The sequence below is a fragment of the Zerene cesonia genome, chromosome Z (genome assembly GCF_012273895.1).
Source record: "Zerene cesonia ecotype Mississippi chromosome Z, Zerene_cesonia_1.1, whole genome shotgun sequence".
Classification (NCBI taxonomy): domain Eukaryota; kingdom Metazoa; phylum Arthropoda; class Insecta; order Lepidoptera; family Pieridae; genus Zerene; species Zerene cesonia.
Genome location: NC_052122.1, coordinates 6,846,650 through 6,861,958, shown reverse-complemented (window position 1 = coordinate 6,861,958; position 15,309 = coordinate 6,846,650). Strand labels below are relative to the sequence as shown.

At 31.8% G+C, this 15,309-nt stretch overlaps 1 protein-coding gene across 3 annotated transcripts in view; it reads right to left on the bottom strand.

Moving 5' to 3' along the window:
- Nucleotides 1–13,327, bottom strand: part of LOC119835928 (protein apterous-like) — a 46,905-nt gene extending 33,578 nt beyond the window's left edge. For 2 of the 3 annotated variants that reach the window (XM_038361066.1, XM_038361068.1), the window contains exons 1-2: nt 13,153–13,326; nt 8,477–8,799 (exon numbers count right to left, since the gene is read on the bottom strand). In XM_038361066.1, the coding sequence (XP_038216994.1) occupies nt 8,477–8,799; nt 13,153–13,188 (359 nt within the window). In that variant the 5' untranslated portion in view covers nt 13,189–13,326. Of the gene's footprint in view, nt 1–8,476; nt 8,800–13,152 lie in introns of all 3 variants that reach the window. The other variant, XM_038361067.1, reaches the window with a different exon arrangement.
- Between the last annotated feature and the right edge of the window lie 1,982 nt (nt 13,328–15,309).

The window sequence follows — 15,309 nt, the reverse complement described above, 5'->3', positions numbered from 1 at the left end:
AATCTTTATTGTTATTTTATAATTTTGATTAAATTTTACGTATGACAAAAATGCCAGTAGCACACTATGGTTACCTTTTATGAACATTTACCTCTGTATAGTATTTATAACACCTTCAAAAGAATATCATTTATCTTGATATTGAAATGCACTTCTTACCTTCCTTAAACATATATAATTAAACGAAAGATTTTATAGAGATATCTTAAAAATCGTTACGATAAAGTTTGATTCGTGATTCTTGGTTAAACGTAATGGGTATCTGTATGGTATAATTTATGCGAGATATATTTTATAGAACGCTCTAATGTTAGAGTTCACTCCGTCCACTACGGTATACAATAGAAAATGATTCCATGAAAAAAATTTATCCTCCATTGTCATAGATTTTTTCACAGAAATAAGTGGACAGCATTGAGATTACATTTTATCTAAATTATGCATACTGCGTAAGACTTTTAAGCGGCTGATGATCGCTATTTCTCACCTTTAAAACAAAGGCTTCTGTATATTTAAGAGCGTGACACCCACACAATTATAACTTATTCAAAAATATGGTATTTCGCATACATAAACAGGTAGGTATACAATGGGAACTATTAAAGTTTCTCTTGACGCGGGCTGAGTGATTGTTTACAATATTCCCAGTGTTGGGAACTCAAACAAAAAACTTAGATACAGTCCCAAAATATAATAGCGGTAAGCGTTGATTAAATGTAACAAACTAATTTACATATATAATAAGGTTTTAGGGAGTAGTCTCTTGATCTGCTGAACTGATTTTTGTGATTTACATTATCTCTAAGTGTCAATAGAGGTATAATTTATGAGTTCGTGATGTCTTTTTTTGTGGTATATCTCGATGTTAGCCTGATGGGCTTGGGCTGTCGCAAGAATGGAGGAAGCCGGAAGGGCCATACTAAGTCGGACGCTCACCCGGGTAGGCGCCGAAACGCGGGTGAAGACGGTGTACGCTTTATGTAGTGCTGTAGTGCTTAAGGACAACTACGACATTACAGAGCCTGTAACGTCGAACAGAGTAATCTCTGGATCTACTGAAGCGATTTTAAAAACGATTTGACCAATAGAACACTGCGTTATCTGTGAGTTTCATAGGCTATTATATTTTTTTCTTTTATTTATATTTCTGGTTAACTCGGGCAAATCTCGTACTAGCGGCTAGTAGGCTAAATTTTTATTATCTATCCCAAACCAGGTTTAATAAAATGGTACGTAAGTATTATCGCGAAAAACAGCCCATGATTATTAAATACAAGTAAAATTAAACAGTATTAATATTAAGTACTAGCTGAGCCCCGCGGTTTCACCCGCGTAAGTCCGTATCCCGTAGGAATATCAGTATAAAAAGTTGCCTATATGTTATTCCAGTTGTCCAGCTGTCTACGTACCAAATTTCATTACAATCGGTTCAGCAGTTTTTGAGTGAAAGAGCAACAAACACACACACATCCTTACAAACTTTCACATTTATAATATTAGTAGGATATATTATGCCGATTACGAAGTGGAACCTACACTGTAAATGAATTGAAATGTTGTAAAAATAAACAATTACTTATAACACTTGAAATGAGTCTTGCAAAATGAATAAGATTTATAGGGTTATTTACGTTTTCCTATAAAGAGAATGCAGGGAAACATTGAGTTTTACATTTTTGTATTTAATTCTACTGCTTGTATTTTGTAATTCATTCGTCGACCTTAGAATGTTTTGAGAGAATGCTACTAATTTATAAGAATCCCAATTTATAAATGAAATCATAATGTTTTCCTAAAAATATAAAGAAATTTGCTCGGTTTTTTATTTTGTATTTTGACAAAAACAATCGGCAATTACTGCGGCCTTCAAACACCTACGCAGAAGAATGTGTGTTAGATCATTGAATCTTCAAAACCAATAAAAATCAAGAAATAAAAGTACCTATGTCTGCAACGGTCCTTACATAAAACTCGACTACCTAAATCAATATAATGGAATAATAGTTCTAAAATATTTACACATTAAATGTGTTAAATATTAAAACCTATGTATTTATAGATTAATAAAAAAACCGCATAAATTACAGAAAATTTTAATCAATACATTTATAAAAAAAACAGCAACTATGCAATATGCAAGTTTAGTAAACCCCAAAACTTCGGTTAGTTACTTTTTTCTGTTTATCTGTTTATGCATCAATAAGGACATTTTATTCTATTTTGATATAATATCGAAAATTTTATAGATAACAACATAAAAAAAAAGATTTTCTTACGGGCAGCTGCCCATAGGTACATCATACCAGGGGATGAACAAAATAAATTCGCAAAAATATAATTAAATGGAATATCATTGGATAGGCCTTTAAAATGAAATAGAGATTTCAAATAAGTTATTTGTTTAAATATATAATTAACGAGATATACGCCTCGACAGTCGTAAGTACTATACTGCCTCTTCTTTGAAAACCCACGAAATACAAAATTCCATAGCTCACACGAGCGAAGCCGCGGGCAAAAACTATTGTTAAATTAAACCGTACCCTAAACAAAAGAAAACAGTTACCAAATTGATATTGATCAAATGATATTCGATATTTAAAACACCTGTCACAGAATACTTGTGAAATGAATGATTTGGTTTTGATAGGAGCGTGTTCGATTCGTAGACGACGCCGGCGCAACCGTGATGCTCCGCGGACCAATCAAACGGGGCGTTGCATCAGTCCACCGGTGCCATAAAGCGACTTTAATATACGCATAGCGTTGCCGTTGAAGACTTTTATGAGCAATTTAACAAGTATCTCGTTGCCATGGCCAGATTTGATTTATGTCCGCATAACTGATATTTACGAGATGCGTTTGTCTCATGTATTTCAACCGCCGTAGGAGCTGAAAATTTTATCTGAGAATAGATTTTGAGATAAAAGTCGAATGTTTGATTGAATTTTTCGTTAGACCATTCATGATTTATACAAAACTTACACTCCGCCTGCGTCTGTTCGTATTTAAAGGAAATTCCCAAAAGAATGACATTTTTTAGGGAGATAAAAAGTAGCCTATATAACTCTCTATTCTCCTAGCCTAGGAGAACTATCTCCTCATAAAATCATAAAATCACTCCGTTGCAGTGTGAATGAAAGACAAAAAAAAAACACACTTTCGCATTTATAATATATACCGGTACCGCCGGGAGCGCCGCACCGCTATGTCCGCTTGCTATATCTGATCGAAAATATTTATTTAAACTACATAGTATATACTGTATATTGTCATATTGATCAACATTAAATGCACAATGTATTTGAGGTACTTAATGAAATAAATAATTAGTTGTATTGCTGAAAATCGCTTCTTAAATAAGCCCTTAATTTTCTTAAAAACTATATCTCGTAGAATGTACAAAAATGTGTTAATTACGATATCACATTAGAAATCTCTTAAATAATCCTTTTCATCTACTATATTATGCATGATACAAACGTAAAATCAGTCCCCTTATGCCACTCTATCTATTAAAAAAAACCGTATCAAAATCCGTTGGATTATTTTCAAAATCTATACATACATAGGGAAAGACGGCAGCAGGAAGCGACTGCAATGGTGGTACTAAAATCAATAAGAAATCTCATTGCTATAGCAATGCAACAAAGCATAAAGCATAACATTATAGGCAATTATATTTTACATTTAGCTCTTTAGTCACCAAAGCGTCAAAGCCGATCTATCGAGACATGCGCCTCGTGTCACAATTAATTAATGAATCAATGCACATTTTGTATATCTGTAGATATTGATTTACAAAGTGACATGAAAGAAATATGAAGCAAAAAATTGAATCAGCTCTGTTTTTTATCCCTTTTTATTTTAGTATTAGTATTTAATACAATTTATACAATTATATATATTTGAAACAATTTTAAATAGCGAATATATTTTTGCGTTTTATACTCGTATGATAAATCGTATATACGATACACTGTTATTAAAAGCATATATTTAGAGACCGATATTTTAACATAATTAATGTTAATTATATTAATTATAATCTAAATCGATATTCAATATAGGTATGTTTAATGGATTGAACCATAGAATTAAAATCAAATTATGAATAATATTTGTTATATTATTCTATGACTTCATTTTACCTCCTATATTATAAACAGAACGTATTATTATAATGTCACAAGGTACAATTTAATAATGATTTATTTAATATCAATTGAAAATCGATTAGGGTTATGCGTTGAATGCAATAAAGCGCTTCACTTAGAATGAAAACCGTTGAAAATGCTTATATAAAAAAGTACTTCTATTTACAGTTGCACCCTCATACAGATTATAATAATTGGTGAAGAAAAACTATTTCACACAAGTTGCTCTGCGTGTTAAAACATGGACTAGATGTGCATGTTTTTGATGAGTTTGTATATAGATACCGATCAGATTGAATCAGTTTCTCACCTCATTATAGGCTGTATTGAAGTTTAACATGTCCCTACGAGACACATAAAAGAAGTTAACCGAAAGATATGAGAACTTTGCTTTTTGCTCTGCACGGCTTAGAATTTTAATCAAACTGTTACTTTGTAACTATTATTAACTTACTTATTTTCAGTTTTAGTTGGTTACCGACTTTATGAGGGTTGTGGATATAGTTATTATGCACTTAATATTCAAATGGTTCAATATCAGCCTCTATGTAAAAAAATAAATAGAATATATTAAAATCGTGTATATTATTAGGTATTAATTATTTCGTCATTACCAGCATAAATTTAACTTATCGTTTATCACCCAATAACATAAAAATCGAATGCCTTCGCAGCTGGACGTAGTCAGCTGTAACTCTATTTATACAAACTTATATCCATATTATATTTTACAACTATAGAACTACTTTCGAACAAATTATTTTATTGAGTAAAATCTTTGTAAATATTATAATTACAATGTAAAATCACATTTTTTCTCCAATCATCTATTCCCCACGCATCCGTCCTGCACAGATGTGCCATAGAGATTCGAGCGTGACTGATACAAGCACAGCGATAATACGAAGTGACTTGTGACCAGGGTGGGCTGTAAAACGTACATCAGATAGCAGCCCAGATGGGTGACGGCCCACGTCATGAGCTCTGCGGCGCCGAAATCTAGCTGTGTACGCATGAATATGACGCTTCAGACACGTACCAAAAACCGTACGAGATTCGTAGATTATAATGTTGCCAGTCTGCTCTTATCCATACGTTTAAACAAAAGCTTGTCGTCATACAATTAAACAATAGACACAATTAATTTTTAAATGTTTTCACGACAGAGCAAACCTATTTTTTATTACTAGATGTCAACAACGCAATTTCATTTCCAGTGCTGTGTCGTTGTACTGAGATACGATATTCAGTTTTCAATAAATTCCGTGCGAAATAACAAAAAATCGCGACGAAATAACTCGTCTCCCAATATGGTTATTTAAATTTGCTAAATGCTGAATATATACAATCCAACGAATAAAGCAACGAATATGCCTTTTTTCTACGTGTCATTTATTCCAACAACCAACCGGCGGCAATAAACGTATATCGCAGACGGATTCATACAATTTATATTCATATAAATAATATGCGAAAGTACCCATGAGGAGGTTTTCGTCTGTATAGATTATTTTCATTATTAAAAAATATATTTTAGTTCGTTAGGGTACAGCTACTGGCTAATGGCTGCCGAGGTGGTTCCATTATCTATCATAAGAATCTGATTTAGTTTAATAGTTTAAAAGCCCTCTAAATAAATGATTAAAAAAAAAAAGAATCTGATTATAGAATTTCAAATAAAAATCTATGTAAAACTAAAATATTATGAGTAACAATGTAAGAAAATCTTAGTTGTCAATTTAAACTCGGCGAAAAGCACAGACACGAAATTAAGATAAATCCCAAATAACTAACAGAAACTTACAAACAAAACGAAATCATTTGAAACGTAAAATTTCAATAAAAATACATTAAAATATTTCACACTGCATTCTAGAATAGTTAAAGCAATAAATGCATTTTCCAACCATTACAAAACGACTGCGTATTAATAATAATTAAAGTTGCAATTTTTTGTTTTATACAATAAACATTTGCGGACCTAAAATAAAAAATGTATGCAAAAATACTTAAAGCGGAGTTTGCTCTTTATCTCAATAATTATGCTGTTAAAAATAATGCGTGTTCTTGTCGGTAACAGTGTGAAATATTAAATTACTAAAATTAATTACTGTACATAAAGAACGGAGAATATTCCACAAACAATCATAATACGTTTCCGTGAAAACGTGCTTTAAAAGGTTTTATTGGTGGATTGAGAAGATGTTAATTTACGGAAAATAATCCCGAATGTTTTAACATCGTAACATTAATCGCTTTTATCAGACTCACACTGAATAAATGATACTTTTATAGGTTTTTAAGAGCAACGCTTCTGTATTAATGTCGCCATTTTGCATGCATTCTCATCCTATGCCTACAGATTAGAACCAAGAGTATATAGTGTATATGCAGCTCGGTTACGTTCGAGATATTGCTTTCACAGCAATAATATTCTGTACAGACGATGCATGAAACGTTTTACATTGTTAATACCAACGCTATGTTAAACGTTGCTTGACTATCTCAATGTCCGTACTTCTCTGTGTAATGCAAGACAACTGCTTTGTCGGCCACCAACTAGGATTACATATACACTAAGCTACAAAGACGTTTCAACGGTATTTGGCAATAGTTTGAATTTGTTTAGTATTTAATAGGGATTTATAAAGAAATGTGATACAATATATTAATCCAAATATAATTATTTTATTTAATTTCAGTATTTGAAAATATAAAATTAAACGTTAATGTATACAACACATTGTTTTAAATATCTTAATAGCACGAAATTGCAATTTGTAAATTTTATGTTCATGAATCTGCTTAATTGAAGATACCTTTTAATTATAATCGACAACGTTACTCGCTTTTCGCGTTATCAACATTGAGAACTTTATATATGTTAAGTTCTTAGAAATAATTATAAAAGCTGCCTTCGCTAAAAGCTACGATGATTACTTATCATTTTGTGATAATCCAAACAGCTTGCTTACGTCATCACTAATGCATCAAAGGAGGTTGGTTTCAATTCTACATAGCATTGAAGCGCGATTAATGCTCTATAAATCCGATATTCAACAAACAACCATCGTTAGAACATTACCAACAGATGCAAGTTTCGAATTTAATAAGCGCTCCATACAGTGTGAAGACAATTAATGCATGTATATGCATTGTGTATGAACTAATTGTTATATCGATTGATTGTAAATATAATGTACTGTGGACGAAACTAACATAACAATATCATGTTTATATAATACTAGCTGCACTCTGCAGCTCCGCCTAGGTAGTTATTAAAGGTGAAATAATTTAAACTATCGTATCTTTTAAGTAGGATCATACCGCACATGGTGTGCAAATTTGATTAAAATTGGTTGAGTAGTTTAGGGGTTCATCGCGAAGAAATAACGTGACAAAGAATGCAATTATTAAGTTATTTCTTAAATAATTGACAAAATTTTAAACCACTTTTTTATTCTAATCAAAACTACACCACACAACAGATTATACTTATATCCTCAATTCAAAATGTTATGGATTTCATTCATCTTATTTAGTTTAAAAATAATCTCTCTCAAGAATAATGTTTACCTTTATTAATTAAAATTAAGATAAAATGCTGGAAAAAAAAAAATATTTACTGACGTTACTGTTAATATAACGCAAAAAACTGAACTTTTTTCTATATCAGGGAAAAATAGCATAGGTACCTACTATTTATTCTACCGTAGGTATGACGTTATCACTATTATTTCTGTGATCATATTAGCAAAATAATAAAATGTTTTCCTTTTTTCATGGTCTTATATTAGATGAAATATTGTCAATTGTGGAATATAAGTAACAGAATTTACAAGCCGTTGGTGGTATCAATACCCTTTATTGATTGAATTTACTCAGTTGTGTTGTTTGGCGAAATATTTATTGTAATTGGTGTAATTTAATGAGGAATTGTAGTAAACAATTATTTAAAAAAAACTTAACGGTCTTTAAATAGTCAGAATTAACCCAACTTTAAACAACACGGAAGGCACCAGCTTTAAAATAATAAAAGATTCATCAGAATCGGTTGAGTCAGTCGAAAGTTCTGAGAAAGAAATAAAAAAATATACAGTCGAATCGAGAATCCCCTCGTTTCTTAAAGTCGATTGAAAATTGCTTGTAAAGAATGCAACGCTTTAGCGGTGCTATTGTTACAAAGATTTACGTGTGAGCATATACTTGTAACTTCTGTTGAAAGACGTCTTAATCATGAAATACAGTATGAAAATCATCACGTTTAGCAATCATAGATGAATCTATTCAACAACCCAGGGCCTGTTAGAGCGACTCACCTGAAATAGTCGTTCTTGCAGAATATATTGCTGTCCCTAGCATAACAACGTTGTTCCGAGTCGAGTGGCATTTTGCACTCGCAGCATCTAAGGCACGGCGTGTGCCAGCGGCGCTCCAGCGCGAGGAGGTAGTATCGATCCGTGATGCGGGAGCCGCAGCCAGCACAGGCGTCTTCGGCGGGCGGGGGCGGGGGCTCGTCCGGGGGCTCCCGCTTGTGGCACGAGGTGCAGTCGCGCGGCGAGCCTGGGGACGCGGCCGGCGCTACAGGTGACAACGCGGCGCCCGTGTCATATGCCGAAGTTAGATACCGCTCACTCTGTTGCTGGAAACATACTCTTATTTTCATATTTGTCAATTGTGTACAATTACCGCAAACCGCAATCGATGACTTAAATAATCGATACGATTTATCTTATAAAATTATATATATGCAATTAGAACATAACACTCAACCACTTTATTAACAATGGTCATATTTATATTCCGTACTGTGTAATATCAAAGAGGAAATATGCATAGTGGAGTTGGGCAAATCCCAGAAATATAATTAATATAAAGTATTAATAAATAACCGGGAAGCGTTGGATAGGAACAATACCAGTTGCATTCCAACAGTTTGTGGTTTGTAACCGCAATATTTGAATAAGTACACGCTGTGCATAAGCAAGTCCTTTTAAATTTTACTTTGGGATGTTTAAAAGATAATTTTACAAGCAAATATTCTTGTAGTACATAATATCGTTTTTATTAGTTAAAATATTTTAAAGTTTATTCATCAAAAAGCTAGCGTGCGTATTTAGCGACCTCCGTCGGCCTACAGTAGAAACTATACTTTTATATTGACAGAAAACATGTCTTACTTACAAACTGTTCATGAAATCTCATACGAATTAATAATTTATAAGGTAAATAGAAAACTAATATTTAGAATTTCAAGCATTTCACAAAAGTCTAAAACACAAACATTTTATTTACTATGTAGGTTAAAGTAATTAAAAACCTACTATCTTTCCTACGACATCATATTTCTGAGCCGGAATAGTAAACAAAAATTGTTTACTACTAACGGATTATTGTAAAATTGGCGGAATTATTTTTAAAAATAGTACAGCCGAGAATAAAAGGTTTATTCTCGTTTATATTCACGAGTATAACTTACCTCGGTCAATTGAATAGTACTCATCGATTGATATTAAATGACTATCGGAGTTTTGTAAAGTAACGCTATTTTAAATTCGCGTAAATATAAAAGAACATCATTTTTAGTAAAGGTAAATTTAAAAGCAAAACTTCAAATACAATCCTTTCCCACGAATGGGTAGAACATAAAGTGCCCGTAAATTAATGTAGATACGACTTTACTCACAGGTATTTCACTAAATACGCGTTACGTCATAGAAATTTATAGTACCATAATATCACAAGAATTTCATAACGAACGAACGTTAAAGGGTTTAAGCTTCAATGAAAAGTAAATGAAATCTGCGTAGTATCCGCTTACTTGTTAAACAAAGTCCAGAAATAACCTCTTGATATTTCCTAGAACATTTGCTATCGAACACGATAATAATTAAAGTTGTGTTGCTAAATAAAATCAGATGAGAGAGCGTTTAAAAAGTATTAAAATATTGTTTCACTTTGTGGTTTTGCTTCGGTTTACATTCGTTCATCTCAATGTTAATTCCAATTTAATTTATAACGCTTTAATTTTATTTTCGGTAATATTGTAACCAATATACAAATGTAAACCTATAATTTGTAATTAATTTACTATCGAAATGTTTTTTCGAGAACGTCGGATGCATTGAAAGGATAAAGTTAATTGCGTCCTCCGCAGACATACTTTCACCATATTATATTTTCTCAGAGCTACAAGCCAATGCTGTTTGAATACTGAATTTCAATGGGAACGCCTTAATGGGAAGCGGTTTTCCTTTGCAGACTTGCACTCTATCAAATACAGAGAATCAACACAGATATCAATGAGCGGCATCCTTAGCGGTGGACCGCTCTTACATTTGAATACCTTAACAATATTAATATTATCGCTGAGTTATATCCCATTCATACGTACGAAATACCTTCTTTATCGTTTATTTATATAACAGAGTGTTTGAGGAATGGAAATTTCATTTTCTTCTGCAAGGGCCGTGCATATTCAGTCTATCCTATTTTTATTTTATAGGTAACTTAAGGGTAATTGGATATTAAGATACTGTTTTCAGCGTTTCATTTGTGTCTTTCTATTCTAGTGTACGGAGGAGTATCTTCAAACTATAATAAGCATTAAATTGCACACGTACGAATTAGAATTGTCACATTTGTTACAGGTAATGGCCGAAGATTATATTTTGCAAGATATAAAAGTGATACATATATAATTAAATGTTAATCGGTCTTATGTAACCTTGTAGTCGCTAAAATATTAACAATGAAACATTTTTGTAATGTGTGTAAGAACTTTTTTTGTAACATACCAAGAATGCTAAAAATTATCATATGCATAAAAATATGTGACATATGTATGGCTATTAAAAACGACCCACATTTATTTATTTAATTTAAGAAATTAATTAATCATTTCATTAAATATAACTCAATTAAACCCGGGAAAAATAACAATTGTTTATGTAAATGATAGAAGGAACATAAATATATTACTTTATTATTTATACTTTGATAAGGCTTTATTTCATTATACTACCTACCTATGGAGTTGCATAATTTAAAAAGTTTGTAAGATAATAAAAGAAACAACGGAGTTTTGGCCTTTAGTTATCTGCATCTAATGGAAACTATGATATTTAAATTGAATAAAAAAATAATGTCAACAAAGAAAAGAATATATGAACGCTTGAATTATCCTACAGAACACGTTTAAATGAAAAACCTGCCGAACTTTAAAAACATTGACACATGCATTATGATCGATCATAAAAAAAACACATTCTTTAAAAAATATCCTTTAACACCTCATCGAACCGTATACCTATTATACATACTTCCTATAAATATATAGGTAGTAACACATATAACTAAATACCTAATTAAACTATTTTAACAAGAATAAAATTTATCCCCGTCTAATTGTGATAATACTACAATCCTCTCTATAATTACATCAAATGCGTAGAAACGTTATTTATATTCACGTGTACATTAGTAAATTCTAGAAATAAGATAAACAACGAGAACGCGTCTTTAAATATTACTACACAATGCACTGTTATAAAATTAATTGAATCTTTTAAATATCTTGCATTGAATGCATTTAATTAAAGCTGAAACTCAAACGTTGTTACGTAACATTTTAATAAATGATAATGAACTGTGAGATAGGTAGAATTGTTAAATATAAATTGAATTAATTAATCGCATATCGGCTACAAGTTATTAACATTATATATAATACTACAACTATAAATCTTTATTTAAGTTCTTAAAATGGTGTCAGGTAAATACCGCAGCTAGCAGCGCCGTCGGAGAGTGATATCTACCTAACAGCGATAAAAAAGTAAGGGCTAAATTGAATTCTTGTGTCAAAGGTTTCCAAAATTTATTATACCTACTCCTGATATTGATATAAACTTTATTGAGTCCACTTGCTTTAATGGGATTTCACGACTATTAATCAAAACATACATTTCAAATGTCGCTTCGCCGGGTCCCGAAATTTATAGAATTCTTAAGTGTATTTGCCGCTTATTAGTTACGTTTTTCTTGAATTAAATCACTTAATAAACCGCCTGAGAATTTAAATACCTAATTGAAAAAAATCCAATATTTCGTGTCGTCTTTACTGCGTTGGTTTCGCACATACATCTATGTAATATAAAACTTATTTTATTCCTACCTAATTTTCAAACAACAACCCATACCAATATCAATATACAACTCGATAAAACATACGAACAATAAAAGATGAACCGCATTATACTATAAAAAAAATTAATTAGGTATCCTCATTTATTAAAATGTGTCAACATTTAATTCAACAATTTCTTCATGAAAATATTACAAATAGACAAACGTGAACACTAACAGTAAATAAACTGTGCTAATATAATAACATGTGTTGTATTAATTACCTATATCTATAAGGAATATTTATATAAAATACCTAATGGTGATTGTGAGTAAACATTGTCATTACCTACTCATTACTGAAAATAAAGCTCGCGCGTTTTCGTTGGCAAATAATCTCTTTAATATTCATAGTTCAAATATACAATATTGGCTTGATAAAATTAAGAAAGAATTTATTTATAGTTATTCCTATGTTTCAAAATTTTACAATTTCGAACCTTAACAACTTATCCAAACTATAACAAATTATGTATAAATCAATATGTAAAAAATAATTCATAAACATTTACATTATACTGTCATCTTCATTACCATTCATTCATTTATTATTATATTTATACATCGTATTCATTCGATTAAAACTTGGTTGTGAAACTTAATAATGAATATTATTATTTTACAATACATTTAGTATTACAAATCAGCTTATCGCACGAATTATATTTTCTAAACGAAAGCAGAACCGACGTTAAACTGTGTTCCATTCAACTTTGCTTTCATGAAAAGTTATAAACCATGCAACTCTTACAGTTATTAATTTTTCGCCAATGATTTTACGTGTAAATGTAAATAATAACGAAATACGTACCCAGTGCATCGCTCCCCTCTCTTCGTAAACTCCCATCTGGGGGTCAATTTTTCCGTTTTCTATTTTCGAACGTATGGGCCTCTGCCCCACTACACTGCGGCACTCACACGCGGTGCATACTCGTGCGCTACGCGTCGCATCCGACGGGCGACTGTCGCGGAATCCGGAGTCCGCAGCTCAGTGGGAAGGTAGGGCGAGCTCCGCCCAGCCCCGCCCCCGACACCGCGGCGGGCACGCGAACGAAAAAAAGAATTTTTCTTTTTTATGAAACTTGCTATTGAATTTTTTGTCGCGACTTTTTTCATTTGCAATATTGCAACGAATTGCGCTCGAGTGGCTCTCTGAAAATGTTTTCGACAAGTGATATGTTGAATGCTTTTTTGTAATATATCGATCGAGACGTGTAAGTTTATTTAAATGCTTAGGTATACCTACGTAAGGGAATGGGGAATTTTTTTGATTCGAAGTTATATTTTTAACAATTATGCAAATAAAATATAAGTCCGTAAGGGTAATCAGTTAAGGTTTCGAACATGGTCTGTTAAATTCAAAATATCTTAATTAAAAACTTTATGTAGGCTCTCTCTGATTAACACAAAAAATTAGCAATATTGTTAATTTTGAAACAACACTTTTTTATTATTATTATTGTTTTAGTGCACAATTAAAACAAAACATAATGTAGATTTCGCTATAAATTTATTTTAACCAAACACATTTACAATGACACCGCATTATTCATGCCAAACAACTGATATTATGGAGATATAGTACGGCAACCGCGTTTTCCAGCTGTACAACCTGAAAATAAAACATCTACGAATAACAAAACATACATAGGTGTTTATCGTAAAATTAAAGATTACCATTTTGTTTCGCATATTCTCACTACTAACGCCATCTAGTGGTCGCGGTAGGAGTTACAACTTCGATATCTCTACCAAACTTTATTAAGGATAGTTATGCACGGGCGATTGAATAAGACTTCTGAGTATGTAGCATTATTAATTTATTTTCATGTTAGATTTATGGTATATGTAAGTTTTATATTATATGCATATTAATTACATAACATTATTATTTCTTTAATAGAATTATCAGTAAGCTATTTAGTATGTACTAATTAATATTTACATTTTATGTAAGTTTTTAACTTGTACCCTTTCTCAGATCAAATCGCTACATTTATAAAGCTCTTGAGTATTTTGAACCTTATTATTTAGAATGCCGTAGTCGTCACTTATGAGTGTCGAACTACTTATCTCTTCACAAATATATAAATTAAGTACTAGACGCGCGTCCATGCTTCGCCCGGATATCAAGATTCCTGCTTTTTTTCCCGAGGGAGCATTTGATCGGGATAAAAAGTACCCTATCACCCAAACTCATACCTTGTCTGTATATCAAATTTCATCAAAATCCGTTCAGTAGTTTCAGCGTGATTGACAGACGAACATCCACAACAACAAACTTTCACGTTTATAATATCAGTGTGATAATATGGCCCCCTACCCTTAAACACATAAAATCATTCAACCGACAGGTAATTTAGACTTTAAGATACTGTAAAGCTCCATTCTGTCAGTGAAATTGTCTAGGATAAAGGAGCGATAAAACTATTTCAAGTCTCAAATTTATATATCAATAACTTCCCTGCCTCCAATCAAACAAAAATTACATGTAAATTATGTTATTACGATGCAGATGTCTGTAAGTAAGTACCTAGTAAAGGAGAGATTGCCTAATACTCAATGATTTCTTTTTACTCATTTAAAATCGAAATGTAATAAAAAGTAGCCTATGTCACCCTTGCGTCAAACTATCTCCAGACACTAAAATCATATCATAAAATCTTTCCGTTCTGACATGAGACAAATGCAACAAAGCCAAATAAGCAACTCACACACTTTCGTATTTATTATACTTACGCCCCGGCTTCACCCGTGGTACATATATAGCCTTCCTCAATAAATTGGCTATCTGAAATAATTTTTCAAATTGGACCAGTAGTTCCTGAGATTTACGCGTTCAACCAAACGAACTATTCAGCTTTATAATATTAGTATGATTAGTAAGAATGAAACCCGATTTTTGTTTTTTGATTCGTTGTAAAACTAGATCCAAATTTATTTACGTCAGATGTTACGTCAGAATTCG